Genomic DNA, 25,533 nt, shown 5'->3' with positions numbered 1-25,533 from the left:
GCCTTTGGCTCCGGTCATGATCCCAGGGTCCTGGGATCGAGCCCTTCACCTGGCTCTCTGCTCATTGGGGAGCCTGCTCCCTCCCCCGCCACCCCCCGCCTACCTCTCTGCCTACTTGTGATCTCTGCCTGTCAAATAAATAAATAAAATCTTAAAAAAAAGACAAAATTTATCATTTTAACCCTTTTTAAATGTACAGTTCAGTGTCATTAGTACATTCTCATTATTGTGCAATCACCACCACTATCCATCTCTAGAAATTTTTCATCACCCTAAACTTAAAACTGTCCACCCTCCCTTCATCCTGTAACCATTATGCTACTTTCTGTCTCTATGAATTTGACTGTTTTAGGTAGTGCTCATGGAAGTGAAACCACACAATATTTTTGTGTGTCTGGATTATTTAACTTGGCATGCAATATTTTAATGGTTCATCCTTGTTATAGTCTATATCAGAATTTAATTCATTTTGGGCGCCTGGGTGGCTCAGTGGGTTAAAGCCTCTGCCTTCAGCTCAGGTCATGATCTCGGGGTCCTGAGATTGAGTCCCGCATCAGGCTCTCTGCTCAGCAGGGAGCCTGCTTCCCCCTCTCTCTGCCTGCCTCTCTGCCTGTTTGTGATCTCTCTCTCTCTGTTGAATAAATAAATAAAATCTTTAAAAAAAAAAGAATTCATTTTGAAGGCTGAATAATATTTCATTGTATATTTATACCACATTTTGTTTATCCATTTATCTGTTGAAGGACATTTGAGTTGTTTCCATCCTTTGGCTATTGTGAATAATGCTGCCGTGAACATGGCTGTAAAGATATGTCTTTGAAGCCCGGCTTTCAGTTTTTTGTGTGTATATCTAGAGGTAGAGATACTAGATCATGTGGTAATTAAGTTTTTAATTTTTGGGGGAGAAATTCTCATACTGTTTTCCTCAGTGGCTGCACCAATTTACATTCCCTCCAGCATTGCGTAAGGATTCTAATTTCTCCATATTTCGTATTTCATCATAATTTATCCATATTTCACCAACACTTGTTATATCCTGAGTTGTTTTGTTTTTTTTGTTTTGTTTTTTTTTTTTTTTGGCTAATAGCCATCCTAATGGGTATAAAGGGTGTCTCACTGTAGTTTTGGTTTGTATTTTTTATTTTTTAAAGATTTTATTTTTTAAAGATTTTATTTATTTATTTGACACAGAGAGAGATCACAAGCAGGCTCCCCGCCGAGCAGAGAGCCCTACTTGGGGCTTGATCCCAGGACCCTGAGATCATGACCCAAGCCAAAGGCAGAGGCTCAACCCACTGAGCTACCGAGGTGCCCCTTGGTTTGTATTTTTTTAATGATTAATGATGTTGAGCATTTTTTTGTGTACTCATAGGCCATCTATATATCTTTCTTTGGTGATGTGTGTATTCAATTCTTTGCTATATATAGTTTTTTAAAGATTTTATTTATTTATTTGGCAGAGAGATCACAAGTAGGTAGAAAAGCAGGCAGAGAGAGTCGGGGGGAAGCAGGCTCCCTGCCGAGCAGAGAGCCCGATGTGGGGCTTGATCCCAGGACTCTGAGATCAGGACTCTGAAGGCAGAGGCTTAACTCACTGAGCCATCCAGGCGCCCCAATTCTTTGCTATATTTTTTAATTGAGTTGTTTTATTGTTATTGAGTTATAGGAGTTCTTTATATATTCTGAACAGGTACATGATTTGCAAATATTTTCTTCCATTCTGTAGATGATCTTTCCACTCTGTTGATAGTGTCCTTTGTTGCGCAAAAATTTAATTTTGAGGAAGTCCAATTTAACTGTTTTGTTGCCTTTGCTTTTCTTTTTAAATTTTTTTAGAGAGAGAGTGAGTGAGTGTGTGAGAAGGGAGGCGCAGAGGTAGAGGTAGAGGGAGAGAGAGAATCCCAAGCAGGCTCCACACCCGACATGGAGCCGGGTACAAGGCTCGATGCTGGGCTCAGTCTCACAACCCTGAGGTCATGACCTGAGCTGAAATAAGGAGTTGATTGCCCAACCTACTGAGCCACCCAAGCGCCCTATGTTGCCTGTGTTTTCAGTGTCACCTTCAGAAAATCATTGCCAAATTTTTTTTTTAATTTTATTTTTTTTAAACATATATTTTTATCCCCAGGGGTACAGGTCTGTGAATAGCCAGGTTTACACATTTCACAGCACTCACCATAGCACATACCCTCCCCAATGTCCATAACCCCACCCCCCCACCCCCCCTCCCCCCATCAACCTCAGTTTGTTTTGTGAGATTAAGAGTCACTAATGGTTTGTCTCCCTCCCAATCCCATCTTGTTTCATTTACTCTTCTCCTACCCCCTTAACCCCCCATGTTGCATCTCCTCTCCCTCATATCAGGGAGATCATATGATAGTTGTCCTTCTCCAATTGACTTATTTCGCTAGGCATGATACCCTCTAGTTCCATCCATGTCGTCGCAAATGGCAAGATTTCATTTCTTTTGATGGCTGCATAGTATTCCATTGTATATATAAACCACATCTTCTTTATCCATTCGTCTGTTGATGGACATCTAGGTTCTTTCCATAGTTTGGCTATTGTAGCCCCTTCGGATCACTACGTTTGTATCTTTAGGGTAAATACCCAGTAGTGCAATTGCTGGGTCATAGGGTAGTTCTATTTTCAACATTTTGAGGAACCTCCATGCTGTTTTCCAGAATGGTTGCACCAGCTTGCATTCCCACCAACAGTGTAGGAGGGTTCCCCTTTCTCCGCATCCTCGCCAGCATCTGTCGTTTCCTGACTTGTTAATTTTAGCCATTCTGACTGGTGTAAGGTGATATCTCATTGTGGTTTTGATTTCTATTTCCCTGATGCCGAGTGATATGGAACACTTTTTCATGTGTCTGTTGGCCATCTGGATGTCTTCCTTGCAGAAATGTCTCTTCATGTCTTCTGCCCATTTCTTGATTGGATTATTTGTTCTTTGGGTGTTGAGTTTGCTAAGTTCTTTATAGATTTTGGACACTAGCCCTTTATCTGATATGTCGTTTGCAAATATCTTCTCCCATTCTGTCAGTTGTCTTTTGGTTTTGTTAACTGTTTCCTTTGCTGTGCAAAAGCTTTTGATCTTGATAAAATCCCAATAGTTCATTTTTGCCCTTGCTTCCCTTGCCTTTGGCGATGTTCCTAAGAAGATGTTGCTGCGGCTGAGGTCGAAGAGGTTGCTGCCTGTGTTCTCCTCAAGGATTTTGATGGATTCCTTTCTCACATTGAGGTCCTTCATCCATTTTGAGTCTATTTTCGTGTGTGGTGTAAGGAAATGATCCAATTTCATTTTTCTGCATGTGGCTGTCCAATTTTCCCAACACCATTTATTGAAGAGGCTGTCTTTTTTCCATTGGACATTCTTTCCTGCTTTGTCGAAGATTAGTTGACCATAGAGTTGAGGGTCTATTTCTGGGCTCTCTATTCTGTTCCATTGATCTATGTGTCTGTTTTTGTACCAGTACCATGCTGTCTTGATAATGACAGCTTTGTAATAGAGCTTGAAGTCCGGAATTGTGATGCCACCAACTTTGGCTTTCTTTTTCAATATTCCTTTGGCTATTCGAGGTCTTTTCTGGTTCCGTATAAATTTTAGGATTATTTGTTCCATTTCTTTGAAAAAAAATGGATGGTACTTTGATAAGAATTGCATTAAATGTGTAGATTGCTTTAGGTAGCATAGACATTTTCACAATATTTATTCTTCCAATCCAGGCGCATGGAACATTTTTCCATTTCTTTGTGTCTTCCTCAATTTCTTTCATGAGTACTTTATAGTTTTCTGTGTATAGATTCTTAGTCTCTTTGGTTAGGTTTATTCCTAGGTATCTTATAGTTTTGGGTGCAATTGGAAATGGGATGGACTCCTTAATTTCTCTTTCTTCTGTCTTGTTGTTGGTGTAGAGAAATGCAACTGATTTCTGTGCATTGATTTTATATCCTGACACTTTACTGAATTCCTGTACCAGTTCTAGCAGTTTTGGAGTGGAGTCTTTAGGGTTTTCCACATATAGTATCATATCATCTGCAAAGAGTGATAGTTTGACTTCTTCTTTGCCGATTTGGATGCCTTTAATTTCCTTTTGTTGTCTGATTGCTGAGGCTAGGACTTCTAGTACTATGTTGAATAGCAGTGGTGATAATGGACATCCCTGCCGTGTTCCTGACCTTAGCGGAAAAGCTTTCAGTTTTTCTCCATTGAGAATGATATTTGCGGTGGGTTTTTCATAGATGGCTTTAATAATATTGAGGTATGTGCCCTCTATCCCTACACTTTGAAGAGTTTTGATCAGGAAGGGATGCTGTACTTTGTCAAATGCTTTTTCAGCATCTATGGAGAGTATCATATGGTTCCTGTTCTTTCTTTTATTAATGTGTTGTATCACATTGATTGATTTGCAGATGTTGAACCAACCTTGCAGCCCTGGAATAAATCCCACTTGGTCGTGGTGAATAATCCTTTTAATGTACTGTTGAATCCTATTGGCTAGTATTTTGGTGAGAATTTTTGCATCTGTGTTCATCAAGGATATTGGTCTGTAGTTCTCTTTTTTGATGGGATCCTTGTCTGGTTTGGGGATCAAGGTGAGGCTGGCCTCATAAAATGAGTTTGGAAGTTTTCCTTCCATTTCTATTTTTTGGAACAGTCTCAGGAGAATAGGAATTAGTTCTTCTTTAAATGTTTGGTAGAATTCCCCCGGGAAGCCGTCTGGCCCTGGGCTTTTGTTTGTTTGGAGATTTTTGATGACTGTTTCAATCTCCTTACTGGTTATGGGTCTGTTCAGGCTTTCTATTTCTTCCAGGTTCAGTTGTGGTAGTTTATATGTCTCTAGGAATGCATCCATTTCTTCCAGATTGTCAAATTTGTTGGCATAGAGTTGCTCATAATATGTTCTTATAATTGTCTGTATTTCTTTGGTGTTAGTTGTGATCTCTCCTCTTTCATTCATGATTTTATTTATTTGGGTCCTTTCTCTTTTCTTTTTGATAAGTCTGGCCAGGGGTTTATCAATCTTATTAATTCTTTCAAAGAACCAGCTCCTAGTTTCGTTGATTTGTTCTATTGTTTTTTTGGTTTCTATTTCATTGATTTCTGCTCTGATCTTTATGATTTCTCTTCCCCTTCTGGGTTTAGGGTTTCTTTCTTGTTCTTTCTCCAGCTCCTTTAGGTGTAGGGTTAGGTTGTGTACCCGAGACCTTTCTTGTTTCTTGAGAAAGGCTTGTACCGCTATATATTTTCCACTCAGGACTGCCTTTATTGTGTCCCACAGATTTTGAACCGTTGTGTTTTCATTATCATTAGTTTCCATGAACTTTTTCAATTCTTCTTTAATTTCCTGGTTGACCCATTCATTCTTTAGAAGGATGCTGTTTAGTCGCCATGTATTTGGGTTCTTTCCAAATTTCCTCTTGTGATTGAGTTCTACCTTCAGAGCATTGTGGTCTGAAAATATGCAGGGAAAGATCCCAATCTTTTGATACCGGTTGAGACCTGATTTAGGACCGAGGATGTGATCTATTCTGGAGAATGTTCCATGTGCACTAGAGAAGAATGTGTATTCTGTTGCTTTGGGATGAAATGTTCTGAATATATCTGTGATGTCCATCTGGTCCAGTGTGTCATTTAAGGCCTTTATTTCCTTGTTGATCTTTTGCTTGGATGATCTTTCCATTTCAGTGAGGGGAGTGTTAAAGTCCCCTACTATTATTGTATTATTGTTGATGTGTTTCTTTGATTTTGTTATTAATTGGTTTATATAGTTGGCTGCTCCCACGTTAGGGGCATAGATATTTAAAATTGTTAGATCTTCTTGTTGGACAGATCCTTTGAGTATGATATAGTGTCCTTCCTCATCTCTTATTATAGTCTTTGGCTTAAAATCCAATTGATCTGATATAAGGATTGCCACTCCTTCTTCTGATGTCCTTTAGCATGGTAAATTGTTTTCCACCCCCTCACTTTAAATCTGGAGGTGTCTTCGGGTTTAAAATGAGTTTCTTGTAGGCAACATATAGATGGGTTTTGTTTTTTTATCCATTCTGATACCCTTTGTCTTTTGATTGGGGCATTTAGCCTATTAACATTCAGGGTAACTATTGAGAGATATGAATTTAGTGCTATTGTATTGCCTGTAAGGTGACTGTTATTGTATATTGTCTCTGTTCCTTTCTGATCTACTACTTTTAGGGTCTCTCTTTGCTTAGAGGACCCCTTTCAATATTTCCTGTAGAGCTGGTTTGGTGTTTGCAAATTCTTTCAGTTTTTGTTTGTCCTAGAAGCTTTTAATCTCTCCTTCTATTTTCAATGATAGCCTAGCTGGATATAGTATTCTTGGCTGCATGTTTTTCTCGTTTAGTGCTCTGAATATATCATGCCTGCTCTTTCTGGCCTGCCAGGTCTCTGTGGATAAGTCTGCTGCCAATCTAATATTTTTACCATTGTATGTTACAGACTTCTTTTCCCGGGCTGCTTTCAGGATTTTCTCTTTGTCACTAAGACTTGTAAATTTTACTATTAGGTGATGGGGTGTGGACCTATTCTTATTGATTTTGAGGGGGGTTCTCTGAACCTCCTGGATTTTGATGCTTGTTCCCTTTGCCATATTGGGGAAATTCTCTCCAATAATTCTCTCCAATATACCTTCTGCTCCCCTCTCTCTTCTTCTTCTGGAATCCCAATTATTCTAATGTTGTTTCGTCTTATGGTGTCACTTATCTCTTGAATTCTCCCCTCATGGTCCAGTAGCTGTTTGTCCCTCTTTTGCTCAGCTTCTTTATTCTCTGTCATTTGGTCTTCTATGTCACTAATTCTTTCTTCTGCCTCATTTATCCTAGCAGTGAGAGCCTCCATTTTTTATTGCACCTCATTAGTAGCTTTTTTGATTTCAACTTGGTTAGATTTTAGTTCTTTTATTTCTCAGAAAGGGCTTTTATATCTCCCGAGAAGGTTTCTCTAATACCTTCCATGCCTTTTTCGAGCCTGGCTAGAACCTTGAGAATCGTCATTCTGAACTCTAGATCTGACATATTACCAATGTCTGTATTGATTAGGTCCCTAGCCTTTGGTACTGCCTCTTGTTCTTTTTTGTGGTGAATTTTTCCGCCTTGTCATTTTGTCCAGGTAAGAGTATTTTAAGGAGCAAGTAAAGTACTAAAAGGGTGGCAACAACCCCAGGAAAATATGCTTTAACCAAATCAGAAGAGATCCCAAATCGTGAGGGGGGAGAAAGGGGATAAAAAGAGGTTCAGAAAGAAAAAAAAAAGAGAATTAAAAAAAGAAAACGAATAACGAAAAAATATAAAAAGGAAAAAATGTATATATATATTAGATAAACTAGTTAAAAAACGTTAAAAATGAAAAGGGTAAAAGTTAAAAAAAATTTTAGCAGAAGAAGAGAAAAAAAAATTGAAAAAGAAAAGAAAAATTAACTGCAAGGCTAAAGAATCATGGGGAGAAAGCGAGGAGTTCTGTGCTTTGCTTTCTCCTCCTCTGGAATTCCGCTGCTCTCCTTGGTATTGAAACTGCACTCCTTGGTAGGTGAACTTGGTCCTGGCTGGGTTTCTTATTGATCTTCTGGGGGAGGGGCCTGTTGTAGTGATTCTCAAGTGTCTTTGCCCCAGGCGGAGTTGCACCGCCCTTACCAGGGGCCGGGCTGAGTAATCCGCTCGGGTTTGCTTTCGGGAGCTTTTGTTCCCCGAGCGCTTTCCGTAGAGTTCCGGAGGACGGGAATGAAGATGGCGGCCCCCCAGTCTCCGGCCTGGAGGAGCCGAGAGTCTGGGGCCCCACTCCTCAGTGCGCTCTCAGAGAACAGCGCCCAATTACTCCCATCACCCTGGCCTCCAGCCGTGCTCCGAGCTCACCGAGCCTGTGACCGGTTCAAGGTAATCCGAGTTTAGAGCTCACTCCTCGGCTCTGTCTCTGTAGCCGGCTTCCCGGTTCTAATACCTGTAAGCTCTGCGACACTCAGCCACCCCCGATCCTTCTGTGACCCTGCGGGACCTGAGGCCACGCTGACCCCGCATGGGCTTCACCCTGGTTAAGCCTCTGGAGCGATGTCCCTCAGCGGAACAGACTTTTAAAAGTCCTGATTTTGTGCTCCGTTGCTCCGCCGCTTGCCGGGAGCGGGCCACTGCCTGCCCCCCCCCCCCCCCGCCCCGTCTATCTTCCCGTCGCTTTGGATTCACTTCTCCGCCAGTCCTACCTTTCAGAAAGTGGTTGATTTTCTGTTTCTAGAATTGCTGTTGTTCTTCTCTTCGATCTCCTGTTGGATTTGTAGGTGTTTGCAATCTTTAGATAAGCTATCTAGCTGATCTCCTGCTACCTGAAGTAATCTCAGCCTGCTACTTCTCCTCCATCTTGACTCAATCATTGCCAAATTTAATGTCATGAAGATTTTCCCTTATATTTTCTTTCAAGAGGATTATAGTTTTAGCTTTTTTGTGTAGGTCCTTTATCCCTTTTAGGTTAATTCTTTTATATGGTGTAAGGTAGGGCCCAACTTTATTCTTTTGCATGTGGATATCTAGTTTCCCCAGTACCATTAGATTATTTCCAGGCTTATGCTAACATATTTATAATATCCTGGTTGTTTTGAGGGTTTCCAAGATCACCCTAAGGTTTGATGATTCGGTGAAGGAGTTACAAGACCCAGAGAAACTGTTATATTCATGGTTATGGTTTATTACAGGAAAAGGATACAGATTAAAACCAGCAAAGGAGAAATGAGCATAGGGTAGGACCCAGGAGAGAATAGCCATAAGCTTCCAGTTGTCTTTTGTAGTGGAGTTGCGCAGAGAGCACTCAGTTCTCCCAGCAGTGATACGTGACAGCACCTGCAAAGTGTTACCAACTAGGATCGCTTACTTGAGCCTTGGCATCCAGAGTTTTTATTGGGGGTGGGTCACACGGGGATGAACACTCAGATGAATGACCTTAGCTATTCAGGCTCTAGTCCCCCAAAGGTCAAACTGATACAACATAGTCAGTACCCCAGGCATACAAAAGCAGGTATTCACCATAAATCACGTTGTTAACATAAACTATCTGGTGTGGCTTTAGGTTTCAGAGATTCAAAGACACCTTTATTAGGAAGGATTATCCCAAGTGCTCAGAGGCTGTCTCCCAGGAGCTGTTCAAGCACTAGTCCATTCTTTGAAATGTGTAAGGTTTGAGCATCCCAAGCTTGCCTTTACTACACACTTGTATAGGTGGTTTTGCATGTATGTACTAGTTTATGAAAAAATCCCAAAATTGGAAGTGCTGAGTCAGAAGTTAAATGTATTTATGATTTTGACAGATAAAAGTTGCTTGCTATTCAAAAATGTTAGCCCAGTTTATTGTCCTACAAGAAGATAAATGAAACGGCCTTTTTTTCTGTTCTACTATAACGTCCATTTATTCAGTGAATATATATTGAGTGCTAATTATACAGTAGACACTCAAGATACACCAGTAAACGAACAGGAATCCCCATCCTTGAGATTTCTGTGTAGTATTGCCAGAGAGTAGAGGGTTGAAAGACATAGTAATCAAATACATAAACTGTGTATGAGATCAGATGGTAATAAATGGTACAGAAAACAATAAAACAGAAAAAGCAATAAGGAATGAGAGGAGAGTTGAAACTTGACATAGAGTTGTCTGGGATGATCTCACTGTGAAGGTCAAATCTGGCAAAGGTATGAAAGGGGAGAAGGGAGAGAATCATGGAAATTTGGGAGAAGACTATTCTAGGCAGAAGACAGCCAGCACAAAGGCCCTAAGTGGGGCCCAAACTTGAGGTTAAGGGCACAGTCCTCTAGACTTTTGTAATCAACTGCAAGTTCAGGGCTCCCCATGGCCACCCTCACTTCTAGACAGCTCCCTACAAATGTGGAGGTCTCACAGATGCCCTCAGTTTTGATAACTTGCTGTAGCAAGTCTCGGAACTCAGGAAAACACTGTACTTGTTGTTACAGTTGTATTGTAGCAAAAGAATACAAATCAGAACCAGCCAAAAGAAAAGACACACAGAAAGATCTGGGACTTAGAGTCCCAAATGTCAAACCTTCTGTGTCTCCATGGGTGTATTACCCTCAGATGTCCGTGAGTGGCATTATGCATGGAGTATTGTCAACCCAGGAAGCCCACTCAAGTTTTTATGTCCAGAGTTTGTTTGTTTTTTTTCAAAGATTTTTATTTATTTATTTGCTAGACAGAGATCACAAGTAGGCAGAGAGGCAGGCGGCGGGGTGGGGGGCGGCGGGAAGCAGGCTCCCTGCCGAGCAGAGAGCCCGACGCAGGGCCTGATCCCAGGACCCCGAGATCACAACCTGAGCGGAAGGCAGAGGCTTTAACCCACTTTGCCACCTGGGTGCCCCTATGTCCAGAGTTTTTATCAAGACTTCGTTACATAGGCACGACTGATTGAGTCATTATCCATGTAAACAAAGTAGATTTCCAGCCCCCTCCACTCCCTAGAGGTCAGGGGTTTGTATGGCTCAAAGCCCCAAAGGTCTGATCACACATTTGGGCTTTTCAGTGTGGCCAGTCCCCACCCTGAGTCATCTCCTTAGCATAAACTGTTGAGGGGTCCACCATTAAGTCACCACCTTATCATAAACTATCAGGGCTGGGGCCTACCATGAAGAGAAACTCTCCTGTCACTTGGTAAATTCTAAAGGTTTAGAGGTTATCTTCTAGGAGCCCAGACAAAAGTTTTAGGTAAAGTTAATTCTTCACTACATATCCTCTAGTAATCTTGAGGAGTTACATAGTCAAATGCAATAGTAAAACTAGTATTTCAGGTTTTTGTTTTTGGCTTTTTTTTCTTCCTGAAGACATTTCTCAAGTTTTTTATTTTCTCTATACCTGTTAGTTAGCTGTTCTCCGGGGATATTATCTTATCATCCTCTTGGGCATTTTCCTACATTTCTTTCCTGTGTGGGGTTCCTTCTGCCCTTGATGTCATCTCTTCCTTTCTCTTGAGCTACTGCAGTTGTCCCTTGAACAACACTGATTTGAACAGCCTGAGTCCACTTCTGTATGCATTTAAAAAAAAAAAAAAATATATATATAGTATGGTACTATAAATGCATTTTCTTTTTTCTAGCTTACCTTGAAGGAATATCGTATATAATACATATAATGTACAAAACATGTGTAATCAACTGCTTATGTCATCAGTAAGGCTTTTGGTCACCAATAGGCTATTAGTAGTTAAGTTTTGGGGAGTCAAAAGTTACAGAGGATTTTAGACTGCATGGGGTCCGTACCCCTAACCCCTGTATTGTTCAGGGGTCAACTGTACTTCATTTTTGTGGAATACATCCTCCAGTAATATCCTGGATAAAGTATTAGGGCCCCTGCATGTAAAAAAATGTCTTTATCTTGTCTTCTCACTTGATTAATAATTTGGCTAGTTTTACATTTCTAGGTTAACATTTTTTTCCCTCAGAATTTTGAATGCATGTACTATTTAAAGATTTAAAGATTGTGTCTATGCTGGGAAGTCTATGACCTTTGGATACTTGTCCTTTTGTATAGGATAGGTTTTTTTCCTCTATTTAAGATGATCTCCTTATCCCCAGAATTAAGAAATTTAACGACACACATTATCGTGGGTCTTTAAAAAAAACTGTTTGGGGGGCACCTGGGTGGCTCAGTGGGTTAAAGCCTCTGCCTTCCGCTCAGGTCATGATCTCGGGGTCCTGGGATCGAGCCCCGCATCGGGCTCTCTGCTAGGCAGGGAGCCTGCTTCCCTTCCTCTCTCTCTGCCTGCCTCTCTGCCTACTTGTGATCTCTGTCTGTCAAATAAATAAATAAATAAAATCTTTAAAAAAAAAAAAACTGTTTGGAAGGACACTGTTTGTTTTTTAATATGGAGATTCATAATGTATAGTTTAGGAAATTTTCTTTAGTTCTTTGAAATTTTGTGCACTCAATTTTTATCATTCTCCCTCTGGTTGTCTTTTTATTTATTATTATAAAAATTTCAAATATATACAGAATGACAGAGAACTATATTTAGATCATTAGCAAGCATTTGGATTTATCATCTTCTTTTCTTTTTCTTTTAAAAATTTATTTATTATTTTTTTAGTAATCTCTACACCCGGCCTGGGGCTTGAACTCACAACCCTGAGATCGAGAGTCCCATGTTGTAATGACTGGGCCAGCCAGGTGCCCCTAATCCTCTTATTTTCTAGTCTTTTCCCCTGCTGTTAGGGTGACCAGTGATGAGGGCAGCAAAGAATTGCACAGAGAGTGGAGCAACAAGTAGGACAGAGTTCATTCACTCTCCGGGGGAGGAGAGGGGCTAGATATCCAGAGAAATGTCAGCCCCAAGTTTCTGTCAGGCCGACTGAAGGGGTTTTGAAGGATGTAAGAGGGTCCTAGCCGTGCCTATGGGAGATGGGTATGGGGAGTGGGTGGCCAGGTAGAGCAGGAGGTGGGAGAGGGAGAGAAAAATCCCAAGCAGACTCCCCACCGAGCCTGGAGCTTGATCTTGGCCTCAATTCTAGGACTGTGAGATCATGACCTGAGCTGAATCAGATGCTCAACTGACTGAGCCGAGCCATCCAGGCATTCCCCCCTCCCCCGGACCCCCAGAACTTGGTTTTAAATATATATCTATACCTCAGTGTTTTGTTTGGGAGAATTAACCATTTTAGTTTTCATTTGTTCTTGCTGGAATACAGAAATAAGATTGATGTTTATAGGTTGGCCTTGTACTCAGTCTTGATAAAGTCATTTATTAGTTTTAGTTTTTTGGTAGATTGTTTGGAGTGTTCTAGTTAGATAATCATGTCTGTAGAGACAGTTTTAGTTCTTATTTCCGTTTTGATGTCTTTCCTCCTCCTTCCCTTCTCTTCCGACTCCTGTTCCTCCTTCTTTTTTTTAAATTTTTTTATTTCGATGGTTAGGACTTCCAGTATGACATTGAATAGGAGTAATGAGAGTGGACATCATTGTGTTGTTCCTGATCTGGGACGGGAGGCAATTCAGTCTTTTACAATGAGTGACAGGTCCTCTATTAGTTTAAGAAAGGTCATTTCTGTTCCTAGATTGCTAAGAGTTTCCATCATGAATAGACATTAAATTTTGTGAAATGTTTTTTGTGCATTTATTGATACGATCATCTGTTTTTGTTTTTAGTTTGTTACTATGGTGTATTACATTAATTAGTTTCCATATATTAAACCAGTGTTGCATTCCTCAGATAAAAACCAGTTTGTTGGGGCGCCTGGGTGGCTCAGTGGGTTAAGCCTCTGCTTTCGGCTCAGGTCATGATCTCAGGGTCCTGGGATCGAGCCCCGCATCGGGCTCTCTGCTCAGCGGGGAGCCTGCTTCCCCCTCTCTCTCTGCCTGCCTCTCTGCCTACTTGTGATCTCTCTCTCTGTCAAATAAATACATAAAATCTTCATTTCATCTCTTAACAAGTTCAGTGTTTATAACACAACATTGTTGTTTATAATTACTATACTGTGCACTACATCTCTGAGATTTATTCATCTACTAGTTGCAAATTTGTATTCTTAAACAGTACATCTATTCCCCCAGCCCCTAGCCCTCGGTAACCACAATTTTACTCTCTGTTCTTATGAATTCAGTGTGTGTGTGTGTGTGTGTGTGTGTGTGTGTGTATTTGGTTTTTGTTCTTTTTTTAAGATTTCATATGGAAGTGATATATAGTATTTGTCTTTCTCTGTCAGATTTATCTTATTTAGTATAAAATCTTCAAGATCTATCCATGTTGTTGCAAATGGGAGGATTTCCTTTTTTCTCATGCCTGAATATTATTTGTATGTGTGTGTATATACACATTATATGCATGTGTATATGTATGTGTGTATATTCACATCTTCTTTATCCATTCATTGTGGATGGTGCTTGGGTTGTTTCCATACCTTGACTATTGTGAATAAAGATTTAATAAACATAGGAGTGCATATATCTCCCAACATACTATTTTCATTACCTTTGGGTATATATCCCAAAGTGGGTTGTTGGGTTATATAAAGTGATTATTGATAGATTTGGACTTACTATTGCTATTTGTTAATTTTCTTACTGTTCTGTAATTTCTTTGTTCCTTTTTTTTTCTCTTGTTCTCATCCTTTGCGATTTGATGATGTTCTATAGTGGCTTGCATGGATTACTTTATCTTTTGTCTCTATTGTAAGTTTTTGTTTTGTGGTTATCCCAAAGCTTACATAAGCTATCTTGGAGTTATAATAGTGTTTTTTGAACTGATAACAAATTATGATTGGATTTGCCTTCTAAAGCTCTACTTTTTTATTCTGTCACCATGTTTCACGTTTTTGATATCACAGTTTTCATCTTTTATCCTATATCTATTAAGTTATTGCTATTATTCTTATTTGTACTAATTCTGTAATTTAATCTTCAATTAGGTTTATAAGTGATTAACTCACCACCATTACATTAGATTATTCTGAATTTACCTATATATTTATTTTTACCAGTGAGATTTATACTTTCATGTTTTCCAGTTACTAATTCTTGCCCTTTCTTTCATCTTACATAAATCCTTTTAACAGTTCATGTAAGGCTGGTATAGTGATAATGACCTCCTTCATCATTTGCTTGTCTTCAAAAAACACTTTCAACTCTGAAGGGCAACTTTGCTGGGTAGAGTATTCCTGGTTGGTTGATTTTTCTTTTCTTTCAGTACTTTTTGGTATATTGATTGTCCCACTCTCTTCTGGCCTGTAAAGTTTCTGCTAATAGTCTTAGGGGGATTCCTTTTTTCATAACAAGCTCTTTTTCTCTTACTGCTTTTAAGATTCTCTCCATGCCTTTAACTTCTGACATTTTATTTATTTATTTATTTATTTTAAAATATTTTATTTATTTGAGAGAGAGAGAGTGCACTAGAGGGTGGCGAGGGGCAGAGGGAGAAGCAGACTGCCTGTTGAGCAGGGAGCCTGATGTGGGGCTTTCTATCCCTGGGCCCTGAGATCATGACCTGAGCCAAAGGCAGATGCTTAACTGACTGAGCCAACCAGGTGCCCCTAACTTTTGACATTTTAATTATAATATATCATAGTGTGGGTCTCTTTCAATTGTTCTCTTTTGGAAACTTCTGGGCTTGCTGGATCTGGACATTTGTTTTTTCACCCATGTTAGGGAAATTTGCAGCTATCATTTCTTTGAACAAATTATTTGCCCCTTTCTCTCTCACTCTCCTCTTCTGGGCCCCTATAATGCAAACATTGTTGTACTTAATGATGCCCCTTAAATCTCTTGTAAACCTTTTTCTTCTTTTTTTCTTTTTGCTTCTCTGAGTAGATGAGCAGCAGCACCTTCACCTCTTCTAGATCTTTCTGTAGCTCTTCAATGCTAAAGCCATGGTCAGGCTGATCAGGCAAGGCTGAGCTGCAGACACGCAGGGGAGAGAACAGGAAACACCTCACCAAACGCGCTTAACCAGATACTGGCCCCACCGGCAGGAGTCGCAGTGCCCCAAGCCTGAACTCGCACTGGACCCGGTGCAAGATGTGGCCCCCAGATATGTCTTTTTTAAAAAAAAAAGACTATTTATCTAAGAGCCAGAGAGTGAGCAGGGGGAGGGGCAGAGGAACACTGAGAGAGAACCCTCAAGCAGACTCCCTGCTGAGCACAGGCCCAACTTGGTCCTCGATCCCAGGACCTTGAGACCAGGCCTTGAGCCTAAATCACAAGCCAACCGCTTAACTGACTGAGCCACCCAGGTGCCCCTCAGGTATAAGCCTTAATAGTGTTGCACCGTACATGTGGTCCAAACCCTTCGCTCATTAGGGAGAAGCTAGGATTTGAGTTCTCTCCCGATGGTTTGCCACTGTGCTGGGTTGGGGTATTTGTGAAGATTGTGTGTCACCCTAGGAATAGAGAAATGGGTTTTCTCTTGTTGCTTGATGTATACCTAAAACAAGGTCAATCACCTCATTTCTGGATTTTTTTTTGAGGGATTTATTCCATGTGGAGTTGTAGATTTGGTGTGTGTCCAGGAGCCTCTTATTTACCATCATGAACTAGAACCATCATTGGCTTCTTAATCTGAATCCACCTTCCAAGGGAACTGAGTGAATGAGCAGAATGTGACAACTGCAGTAGTGGCTTGAATGTAACAGTAAGTGCTCACTTACCATTCCGTCTTTGCTCATAACAATTCCAACTCTTCCCATCCTACTGATACCAAATAAAAACCATTCCCCCATGGTTTGAACCATCTTGGGTCCAAGTAGTCCTTGCCCCTGGTCTGGGAAGTGATTCTTTTTTTCTTTTTTTAAAGGTGTTTTTATTTGAGAGAGAGCATGCACATGTGTGCACACAAGTGGGGGGAGGGGCAAATGGAGAGAGTCTTTAAGCAGACCGCCTGCTGAGCCCACAGCCGCTGAGATCATGACCTGAGCTGAAGCAAGAGCTGGACAGGTAACTGACTGAGCCACCCAGGAGCCCCTGGAAAGTGATTCTCACAGATCATGGTAGCAAATTTTCTCCTCTCAAAAGTTATTTATCGAAATTACTAAAAGTCAAGAGCATGGGGTGCCTGAGTGGCTCAGTGGGTTAAGCCTCTGCCTCAGGTCATGATCTCAGGGTCCTGGGATCGAGCCCCGTGTCGGGCTCTCTGCTGGGCGGGGAGCCTGCTTCCCCCTCTCGCTCTGCCTGCCTCTCTGCCTACTTGTGATGTCTCTCTGTCAAATAAATAAATAAAATCTTTTTTTAAAAAAGCATAAAAGTATGGGGTAGTCTGAAATATTTATATGTTGTGTTGTGTGTCATGTGGCCATTTATGTGCTGGGCTTTCTGAATTTCCAAATGTGCATCACCCCACCCTTTACCCATAAATCGTTATCTAACTGAGATTTAGGACAGTTAAGATGTATGGAGTCCACATACTACTTTTATTATAGATAAAGGCAAATTGGAGTATGGTCACTGTGGGAGTCCAATGAGCTTTGTTTGGACTCCAGAAATAAACATCCTGACCTAGTGAATCGTGACAGCAGCAAAAACAGGCTCTGAATATCCAAGTTCGTGTCTTGATCTAGATAGAGCATTGGGGAATACATGCTCTATGCAGACAGGCAGATTCTAAAGTGAAGAGAAGAGAAGTAGGGCCAGGACACCTCATGCCTTTTCTTGCAGATTCTAAAGTGAAGAGAAAAGAAGTAGGGCCAGGACACCTCATGCCTTTTCTTCCAAACTCTTTGTATTAATCTGGATCCATTGTGAAGACAGGAGACTACACATTAGTTAAAACAGGAGATGTTTAAAGAATTATTATTATTATTATTATTTTAAGATTTTATTTATTTATTTGACAGAGATCACAAGTAGGCAGAGAGGCAGGCAGAGAGAGAGGGAAGCAGGCTCCCTGCTGAGCAGGGAACCCGATGCGGGGCTCGATCCTAGGACCCTGGGATCATGACCTGAGCCGAAAGCAGAGGCTTCAACCCACTGAGCCACCCAGGTGCCCCATGTTTAAAGAATTATTAAGCAGCAATAATACTGTAACTATTAAGATGGAAGGGGACTATAAAGGGACTCCAGAGCTGAGGCAGAGTACCCAAGGATGAACAAACTTGGAAGGGAAGAGGTTCACATTTCATCCAAGACTACTAGCTTGTAGAGAAGTTTGCTGGATTGCTCAGGCCAGATGTGATTCATAGTCATTAGGCAGTTAGTTGAGCAGAGCCTAAGACATAGGCATATAGAGGGTCTTTGGGGCACCACTGTGGACACTCCTGGAACCTGGAGCTGTAGAGACCTTTCTTTGCAGGAACCTAGCACATATCCGTGAAGGGCTTGGGCCAGAACAGCTCCAGGTAGCTATGTGGAACAGAGGTCAGATATTTGCTTGCACGAGCCCCCCAGTGTGCATGTATAGGCCTATGAAGAGGGTACAGGGAGTACAGACCTAGTTGGGGTGTAGACGCATGTTTGAAAATCTGCTGTGATGCCTCTGACTTGGTCAAGAATGGAGAAAACATGGTGGCCAAAAGCTAGAGAAAAGCCTTCAGAGGGTTTTTAATGAAGTAAACTATGGGGCAAAACTTTAGAAAAGAGAACCTACTTCCAGAAACCTGGAAAAGAAGCCACACCAGAACTAAGGAGAACTCGCTTCTTTTGTAATCTCTCCAGTACCCTCTCATGACCAAGCTTACCATTATGCCAGCTGGTAAAAAAAAAAAAAAAAAAAAAAAAAAAAGTTTAAAAAGTTAAGATCTGTTATCACCCATCACGCAACAAAAGGTTAATTTGGACCAGAGAGGCAATAAATTCTCCAATCAACTATTTGGATTTACCTATCTAGAAGAGAAATAAAAAGTAGGACAAGAAGCCAGGAGTATTTAGCAGAAAAAAAAAAAATCTCTCCTCTTGAAGAATAGATGAGTGGGGGAAGATGCATTCTCCACTAACATTCACAAGCTTTTTCTTTGGTTAATTCAGTGAATCTGGCTGGTTGTAACCCTCTGAAACCCATAGTTTACTGGTAGTCTTGCCTGCATCTTTTTTTTTTTTTTAAGATTTTATTTATTTATTTGACAGAGATCACAAGTAGGCAGAGAGGCAGGCAGAGAGAGATGGGGGAAGCAGGCTCACTGCCGTGCAGAGAGCTCGAAGCGATGCGGGGCTCGATCCCAGGACCCCGAGATCACGACCTGAGCAGAAGGCAGAGGCTTAACCCACTGAGCTACCCAGGTGCCCCTTGCCTGCATCTTGTTGAGACCAGTGCCTCCATACTAACTCTTGCTACCTAGGACATTCTTTTGTTTTGTTTTGTTTTTGTTTTTAAAGATTTTTTATGAGAAAGAGAGGGAGGGAGATAGTTGAGAGAGAACATGAATTGGGGGGTGGGGAGAGGAAGAGGGAGAAGCAGACTCCCCAGGATCATGACCTGAGCCAAAGGCAAACACTTAACTGACCGAGCCACCCAGGCACCCCCAGGACATCCTTTTGAATTGCTAATGGATAGGTATAATTTGTCTCCAGAAGTCTCTGAAATGGGTCATTAATAGCACATTAGTAAAACTAACCCCAAGTGCCAACAATTCAGTGACAAAGATTCTTTGACCAAACTTTAGACTCCTGAACCTTCTAGACCTGTGTACTTGTTTATAAACTCAAGATTTAATAAGAATCCTCAGTTTAACTAGAACCCTCTACCCTTAATACATGTTCACCCCTGGTATCTGATCAGGTTCCTCATCCTCCACCATCTCCCAGGTGCTGTGTGATCATGCGGCCTGCTTTCAGCAGGAATCCTGTTTGGTTGATTTAGCCAGAACACCCTTACCCCTGGTGTTTCCTCTTAGAATTTTTCCCTCCACTGACCCTCACCCTGCTCCATGACTATGCATCTCAACTTGCCCAGTCTTATATTCAGATGTGGATTTGCAGTACACCTTGTAGGTTTTATGAGCAGTGCCTGCTCCTTTTCCCCACCTGCATTTTGAGTATTGTCAAACAGATGGTACTTGCATCCTTCCTTCATGTATCCTCAAGAGAGGTTAGAATGGATGTACACAATAATTTACAAACATGGTCCACTCTGCTTCCTCCAATTTGCGGGGGATACTGGGTTGCCACCTGCTCAAGACCATTATCGATACCACGCCAGGGAGGGTTGGGACAAGAATAAAAATGACAACAAAAGATACTAACATTTGACGATGGCTTTTGACTTGCTTGGGCATTTGCTTGTTTGTAAAACCACTGACTGATTTCCAGAGGTACTACAGAGGAAGTTTTTGTTTTTTGTTTTTGTTTTTTTTTTTTTTTTAGTTTCTGTAAGGGAATGATAGCTTGATGATTCCTAGTTCAACATTTTCAAGATGTCACCCCCGGAACTGTATTTTTCACTTTTCCTGTTTCAACAATTTTTCTTTTTAAATGACTAAGGTAGGGGAAGTTTTACAAATTGCTAAAAATTAGACCTTATTAATAATGTAGTTGGGATTTTATTCTCCTAATGAAAAGTGCTTTTGTCTTACCATAAACTAGGAGCACAGGAGAATTAAGCAGGAAAGGGATTGTCTTAGTTTAGGCATTATAACAAAATACCATAGACTGTGTGGTTTAAACAACAGACATTTATTTCTTACAGTTCTAGAGGCTGGGAAATTCCAAGATCAAAGTGCCGGCAAATCCTGGTGAAGGTCCAGTTCCTGGTGTGGACAGCTGTTTTCTCACTGTGCTGCACTCACGTGACCTTTCCTCAGTGTATGCATGGAGAAAGAAATCTCTTCTTATAATCTCTATCTTCCACTTCTATATATGGGTACTGTTCCCATCATGAGTGTCCCACCCTCATGACCTAATCTAAATCTAATTAGATTCCTTATAGCCCCATCTCCAAATACCATCACACTAGGGATCAGGGCTTCAAAGTATGAATTCTGAGGGGGCTACAAACGTTTAGTCCATAATAGGGACTTCTCTCATTCACGCAACTAACAAAGTTTTTAAAATATAATATTAAGCGGGGATGGCATTCAAATTCCTTTGTTCAGGACCCTCATGCTGAAAGACATGATTACAGTTTGAACAAATGCAAAGGCACACACGATTTGGGTCAGAAAGACTTAAAATCCAAATGTCATTTCTCCCAAAATAAATATATAAATTTAATGCAGTTCCAACTAGAGTATCAAAGAGTTTTTGTATTTTGAGAACAGTCTTCAGTTATATAGGAAGAAAACTTAGAATAGCCAATAAAACAATGAAAAATGGCAAGGAGGACTTGGTCTGTTACGCATTATCAAAATACAGTAAGGCTAATGTTAAACCAACTTATCAATTAATATGGTTATTAGTATAGAAGTAGAAAAATAGATTAGTGAAACAAGAGAATACAGAAATAGGTCTTGGTATAAATGAAAGTACAAGGCAGTTTCAGTTGAGTGAGGAAAAAATCATGTGTTTAAAGGATTACGTAGCTGAGTTTCAGCTGAATAGAAAAGGATGGTGTGTTGGTGAGGAATTAAGAACAGGCCTCTCCCACTGACCCATATCTGGAAAGATGACCTTAGATTTGACTTTCTACCAGTTTCCTTGATGAAAATAGCTACTGTAGATTCCTCCTTTGTATCCTGTACCTGGTTGGGGGTGGGGAGAACTGTGAATTGGCATGTAGACATCGAAAGCCTATGTGACTAAGGCATCATAAGTCTTGGGAAACCAAGGCAAGTTTCACTGTGCTCAAGTGGGTATCAGTCTTACAACTGGGTGTGCTGCATGGGGGCACACTACGCGGATGCAGTAATGGGTTATCATAAGATGTCCTGGATGAGAATGTTAATGTTTCCCAGTGCTTAGGTGAACCACACCCATGCCGACCTTTTCTCCCCTGAGCCACACTGAGGGCCTGGAAGCTTGTGCTTGCTTGGGCAGTTGCAGTATTGTGAAGGCAGTTATGTTTTTTGTTTGTTTTTGTTTGTTTGTTTGTTTGTTTGTTTGTTTTGGTCAGGGCAAGGCTAATAATAAACTGGGTTAAAGCCTGTTCTCTTTGATTGCTGGTTCAAATCCGTGATTGCTGCTGGTGGACATCACAAGTTGGTGTCAGAACTGTGTGACTGGCTGCTAAGTAGATGGGTTATTTTAACAAATGGTGCTTGTATAACTGGAAACCCATCCAGAAGAAAATAACAAGGAATCCTCATTTCATATGACATTAAAAATTAAGTTCTAAATGGATTAATATTTACATATTGAAAAAAGCAAACAATAAACAACTTGTAAGAAAACCTAAGAAATAGACAATCTAGAGGTTAAAGTATCTTCTTAACCAACATAAGCTTAGAAAAAATTAATACATATCTGGTTACACAGAAATTTAGAGTATTTTTATGGAAAAATCATTTTTATAACAAAAATTAGACAATTCCTAATGTCTATTAAAGAGCTAATAATATGAAAATTTACAAAGAAGCAAATCTAGGAACAAGTGGTTACATTCATCAAACATGAATTTAGTATGTTACCATCTGTTGCCAGGATTAAAGGAAGTTGTGTTTTTGAAAATGATAGCATCTATAAAAATAAAAAAAATAGCCTATGTCCTTTGATCTAACAATCTCTTGCCTGTAACTATCCCCCAGAAATAAAAACATCTGAAATTTAAGTCTGATTTTGAGAGTATTTACCATAGTGTTGTTTGTGGTGACAAGTAACTACCAAAAAGTTGAATCAATAGGGGAATGTCAGAGTAAATTTAAAGTTACGGTCTCACAGATATTACTCATCTTACTCTACGTGACGATCCTAATCATTGTTGCCACCCTGGCAGTAGCTAACTACAGGCACCGAAAGGTAATCCTGGTTTGGTCTGAACTGAGAGTTCTTAGTTGCTCTGGTGACTTCAAAGCTGCACAAGCTCAAAGGCAATCAAAGACACTTAAGAAATATGAGAGAAATGCTTACTGAGGAAAGGAAGAAAATAGAGGATAATTTAGATTCATGTAGATATACACGTTATTTGGGTATGTTACCCCAGACAAATATTTATAATCTTATCTCAAGGCATTTATAATCTTATCTCAAGACCAACCATCAAAACCACTAACAAGCAGTGTAGTGGTATGGTTCTATTAGCATTTCATTATTTTGAATTTAAAAGAAACTGATATATTTGAAATATGCCTAAGATTTGAATGTTGGCTACACATTTTTATCACTATTCGAAAAGAGCACTAACAACTTTTTATATGTCAAGTTGTTGTGAAAAGGGACCAAGTAAACAAAAACCCTCAAAAAGATTTGCTTCAAATATAAGAATATTGTTTAGGTCTCAGATCTCCTTTTTTAGCACCATTTTCTGCAAGGAAACAAATGGGGGATTGGTTGAGTATATCTAGCAGAATAGAAGAAAAAGTGATGTTAAAATTGAAGGTGAAATGCAAGAGTTGACATTTTACTCAGTGTCATATTTAAAAATTTAAGGGTAACTTGGTTTCCTCATTTTAAAACACCAAATCCTTAATGCCAATACTGGTTATGTGTACTTTAAAAGTTTCTGATAAATATTTTCAATAGAAACCATTTCTTAATATCAAGTCTGTGCATGTATATTAAATGGTATGATCCTTAAATGTGTGTAACTGAACCAACCTGTAGCACATCCATGCTATAATTTTAAGTAGAGATCACACAGATTAGTGATGTCACATGCAAGAGTAAATTTAAGCTACCATCCCAATTTTAAGAAATAACTTACAGTAAAGATATGATTTAGAAATATTTCCTATAAAATATTAATATCTATCTGGGATTGGGAGTCTATTATTACATATACTCCATGTACAGCTTTCCTACCTCTGTTTTTTAATTTTCAGAAATATCACAAAGAAAAGAACACATATATTACCACAACCCAGAGGTAACTAACATTTTGTTATATTTACTTAGAATCTTTTTAATGATAGATATTTAACCAACTGAGCCACACAGGCGCCCCTATGATAGGCGTTTAGATACAAAACTGAAGTATCTAACTACCATGGTTGGTCCCATTTCTTTTCCACTACCATTCTTTCTAGAGGCAGCCACCTTTGGGAATTTGAGTGTGTATCTTTCCAATCTATTCTTCAGTTTTATATAAAAACATTTATCCATAATCAATGCTTAATACTAGTGTTTGCTAGTGTTGATTTAATTCAAATTCACAGTTATGATTATATTTATCCCTTCGTTGTTTTTACTCTACATGACTTTTCAGGTCTTTCTCTGTTAATATATTTAAATATATATCACCTGTTATACTTAACTACTAGAGAATATTCTACTATGTGCCTATAACACATTTTATTTATCCATTTCACAAGCAACAGACATTTGTTTCCAGTTTTTCTGCTAATGTAATTCATGCTTCAACATAAAGATACATGACTCCCTAGACACATGTATTGGTTTCTTGGGGATATGCATGTATACTTGAGAGTATCCTGGAATCTATTTTAGAAATTCCCTCCTACTCCACAAAGGTTTTAAAACATTCTCCTATAAAATTCTTATATTATGAAGTTTTGCTTTTTGCATTTTAGTCTTCAATACTTTGGGATTTCATAATAAATACTTTAATGTATTACTACAGCAGAGATCTATTATTTTTCCACATGAAGAGTCAGTTACCCTGAGACCATTTTTTGAATCATCCATGATTTCATTTCCCGACCAACCTTGAAACCACCTCTATCAATGAACAATTCCTTATAAACGCATGCATGTTTCTGAATACAATATTCTGTCCCAATCTCTGATTTCTACAAATGAATCAAGAACAAATAATTCTGATTACATATGTAGTGAAACACTTTTAAAATGACAATTTTGTCTCTCAATGTCAAATCTTTATACCTCTTAATGCATCAGGGAGGCCTTCCAGAACCATGTTGCTTAGTGCTCATGACTGGATCCTTACTTAATGAGATTGCTCCTAAAAGTACATCATTAACAGTGTCTGTTGTGGGAGTTCTGGGAATAGAGGTTTTCATGATACTACGATACTTATTAAAATTGTTAGTATTTAAATTTTGAGTTGTTGAAGTATTTTCCACATTCATGTCGCTTTACTGTAAAACGAATTTTCAGTATTCCATTAAAGTGTGAGTTCTGATGAAAGTTTTCCTAAATTCAAGGCATTCATAGAGCTTTTAGTGAGTATGAATTCTCTGGTGTCTAATATGATGTGACTTCTGGCTAAAAGCTTTCCCACATTCACTACACTGATAAGGTTTTTCTCCAGTATGGATTCTCATATGCAGAGCAAGAGTTGAGAACTGAGAGAAGGCTTTCCCACATTCATTGCAACCATAGGGCTTCTCACCTGTATGGCTTCTCATATGAACAGTAAGAGATGAGCTTTGACAGAAGGCTTTCCCACATATTTTACATTCATAAGGTTTATCACCTGTATGAATTCTCACATGTACAATGAGTGATGTGATTCGAGAGAAGGCTTTTCCACATTTATTACATTCATAAGGTTTTTCTCCTGTATGAATATTGTGATGTTTAATGAGGTATTGCTTCTGCCTAAAGATTGTTCCACATTCATTACATTTATAGGGTTTCTCTCCAATATGAATTTTCTCATGCTCAGTGAGATTTGATTTGCCACTGAAGGCTTTCCCACATTCTTTACATATATAGGGTTTCTCTCCTGTATGACTTCTCTGGTGTCTAATGAGGCTAGACTTCTGAATGAAAGCTTTCCCACACCCTTTGCATTCATATGGTTTCTCTCCAGTATGTATTCTTTGATGGATGATGAGGTTTTCCTTCTGGCTAAAGGCTTTTCCACATTCGTTACATTTAAAGGGTTTCTTTCCACTGTGGATATTCTGATGTTTAATGAGGTATTGCTTCTGGCTGAAGGCTCTTCCACATTGATTACATTCAAATGGTTTCTCTCCCGTATGAATTTTCTCATGCTCAGTGAGATATGATTTGCCACTGAAGGCTTTTCCACATTCCTTACATGCATAGGGTTTGTTTCCAGTATTATTTCTCTGATGTTTAATGAGACCTGGCAT

The 25,533-nt window shown here is 39.6% G+C and overlaps 1 protein-coding gene and 1 long non-coding RNA gene across 2 annotated transcripts in view; one reads left to right on the top strand and one right to left on the bottom strand.

The window, feature by feature from the left end:
• Window positions 1–23,378, top strand: part of LOC116857755 — a 27,455-nt gene extending 4,077 nt beyond the window's left edge. The window contains exon 2 of the long non-coding RNA XR_004380796.1: window positions 23,335–23,378. This is a non-coding gene — a long non-coding RNA (uncharacterized LOC116857755). The remainder of the gene's footprint in view (window positions 1–23,334) is intronic.
• Window positions 23,183–25,533, bottom strand: part of ZNF529 (zinc finger protein 529) — a 97,327-nt gene continuing 94,976 nt past the window's right edge. Inside the window, exon 7 of the mRNA XM_032842121.1 lies at window positions 23,183–25,533. Within this exon, the coding sequence (XP_032698012.1) occupies window positions 24,652–25,533 (882 nt within the window). The 3' untranslated portion in view covers window positions 23,183–24,651.

This window comes from Lontra canadensis, unplaced genomic scaffold (assembly GCF_010015895.1).
Source record: "Lontra canadensis isolate GAN:19392208 unplaced genomic scaffold, GSC_riverotter_1.0 scaffold125, whole genome shotgun sequence".
Lineage (NCBI taxonomy): Eukaryota > Metazoa > Chordata > Mammalia > Carnivora > Mustelidae > Lontra > Lontra canadensis.
The sequence above is the reverse complement of the archived record's forward strand: the minus strand, read 5'-3'. Positions and strand labels throughout refer to the sequence as shown.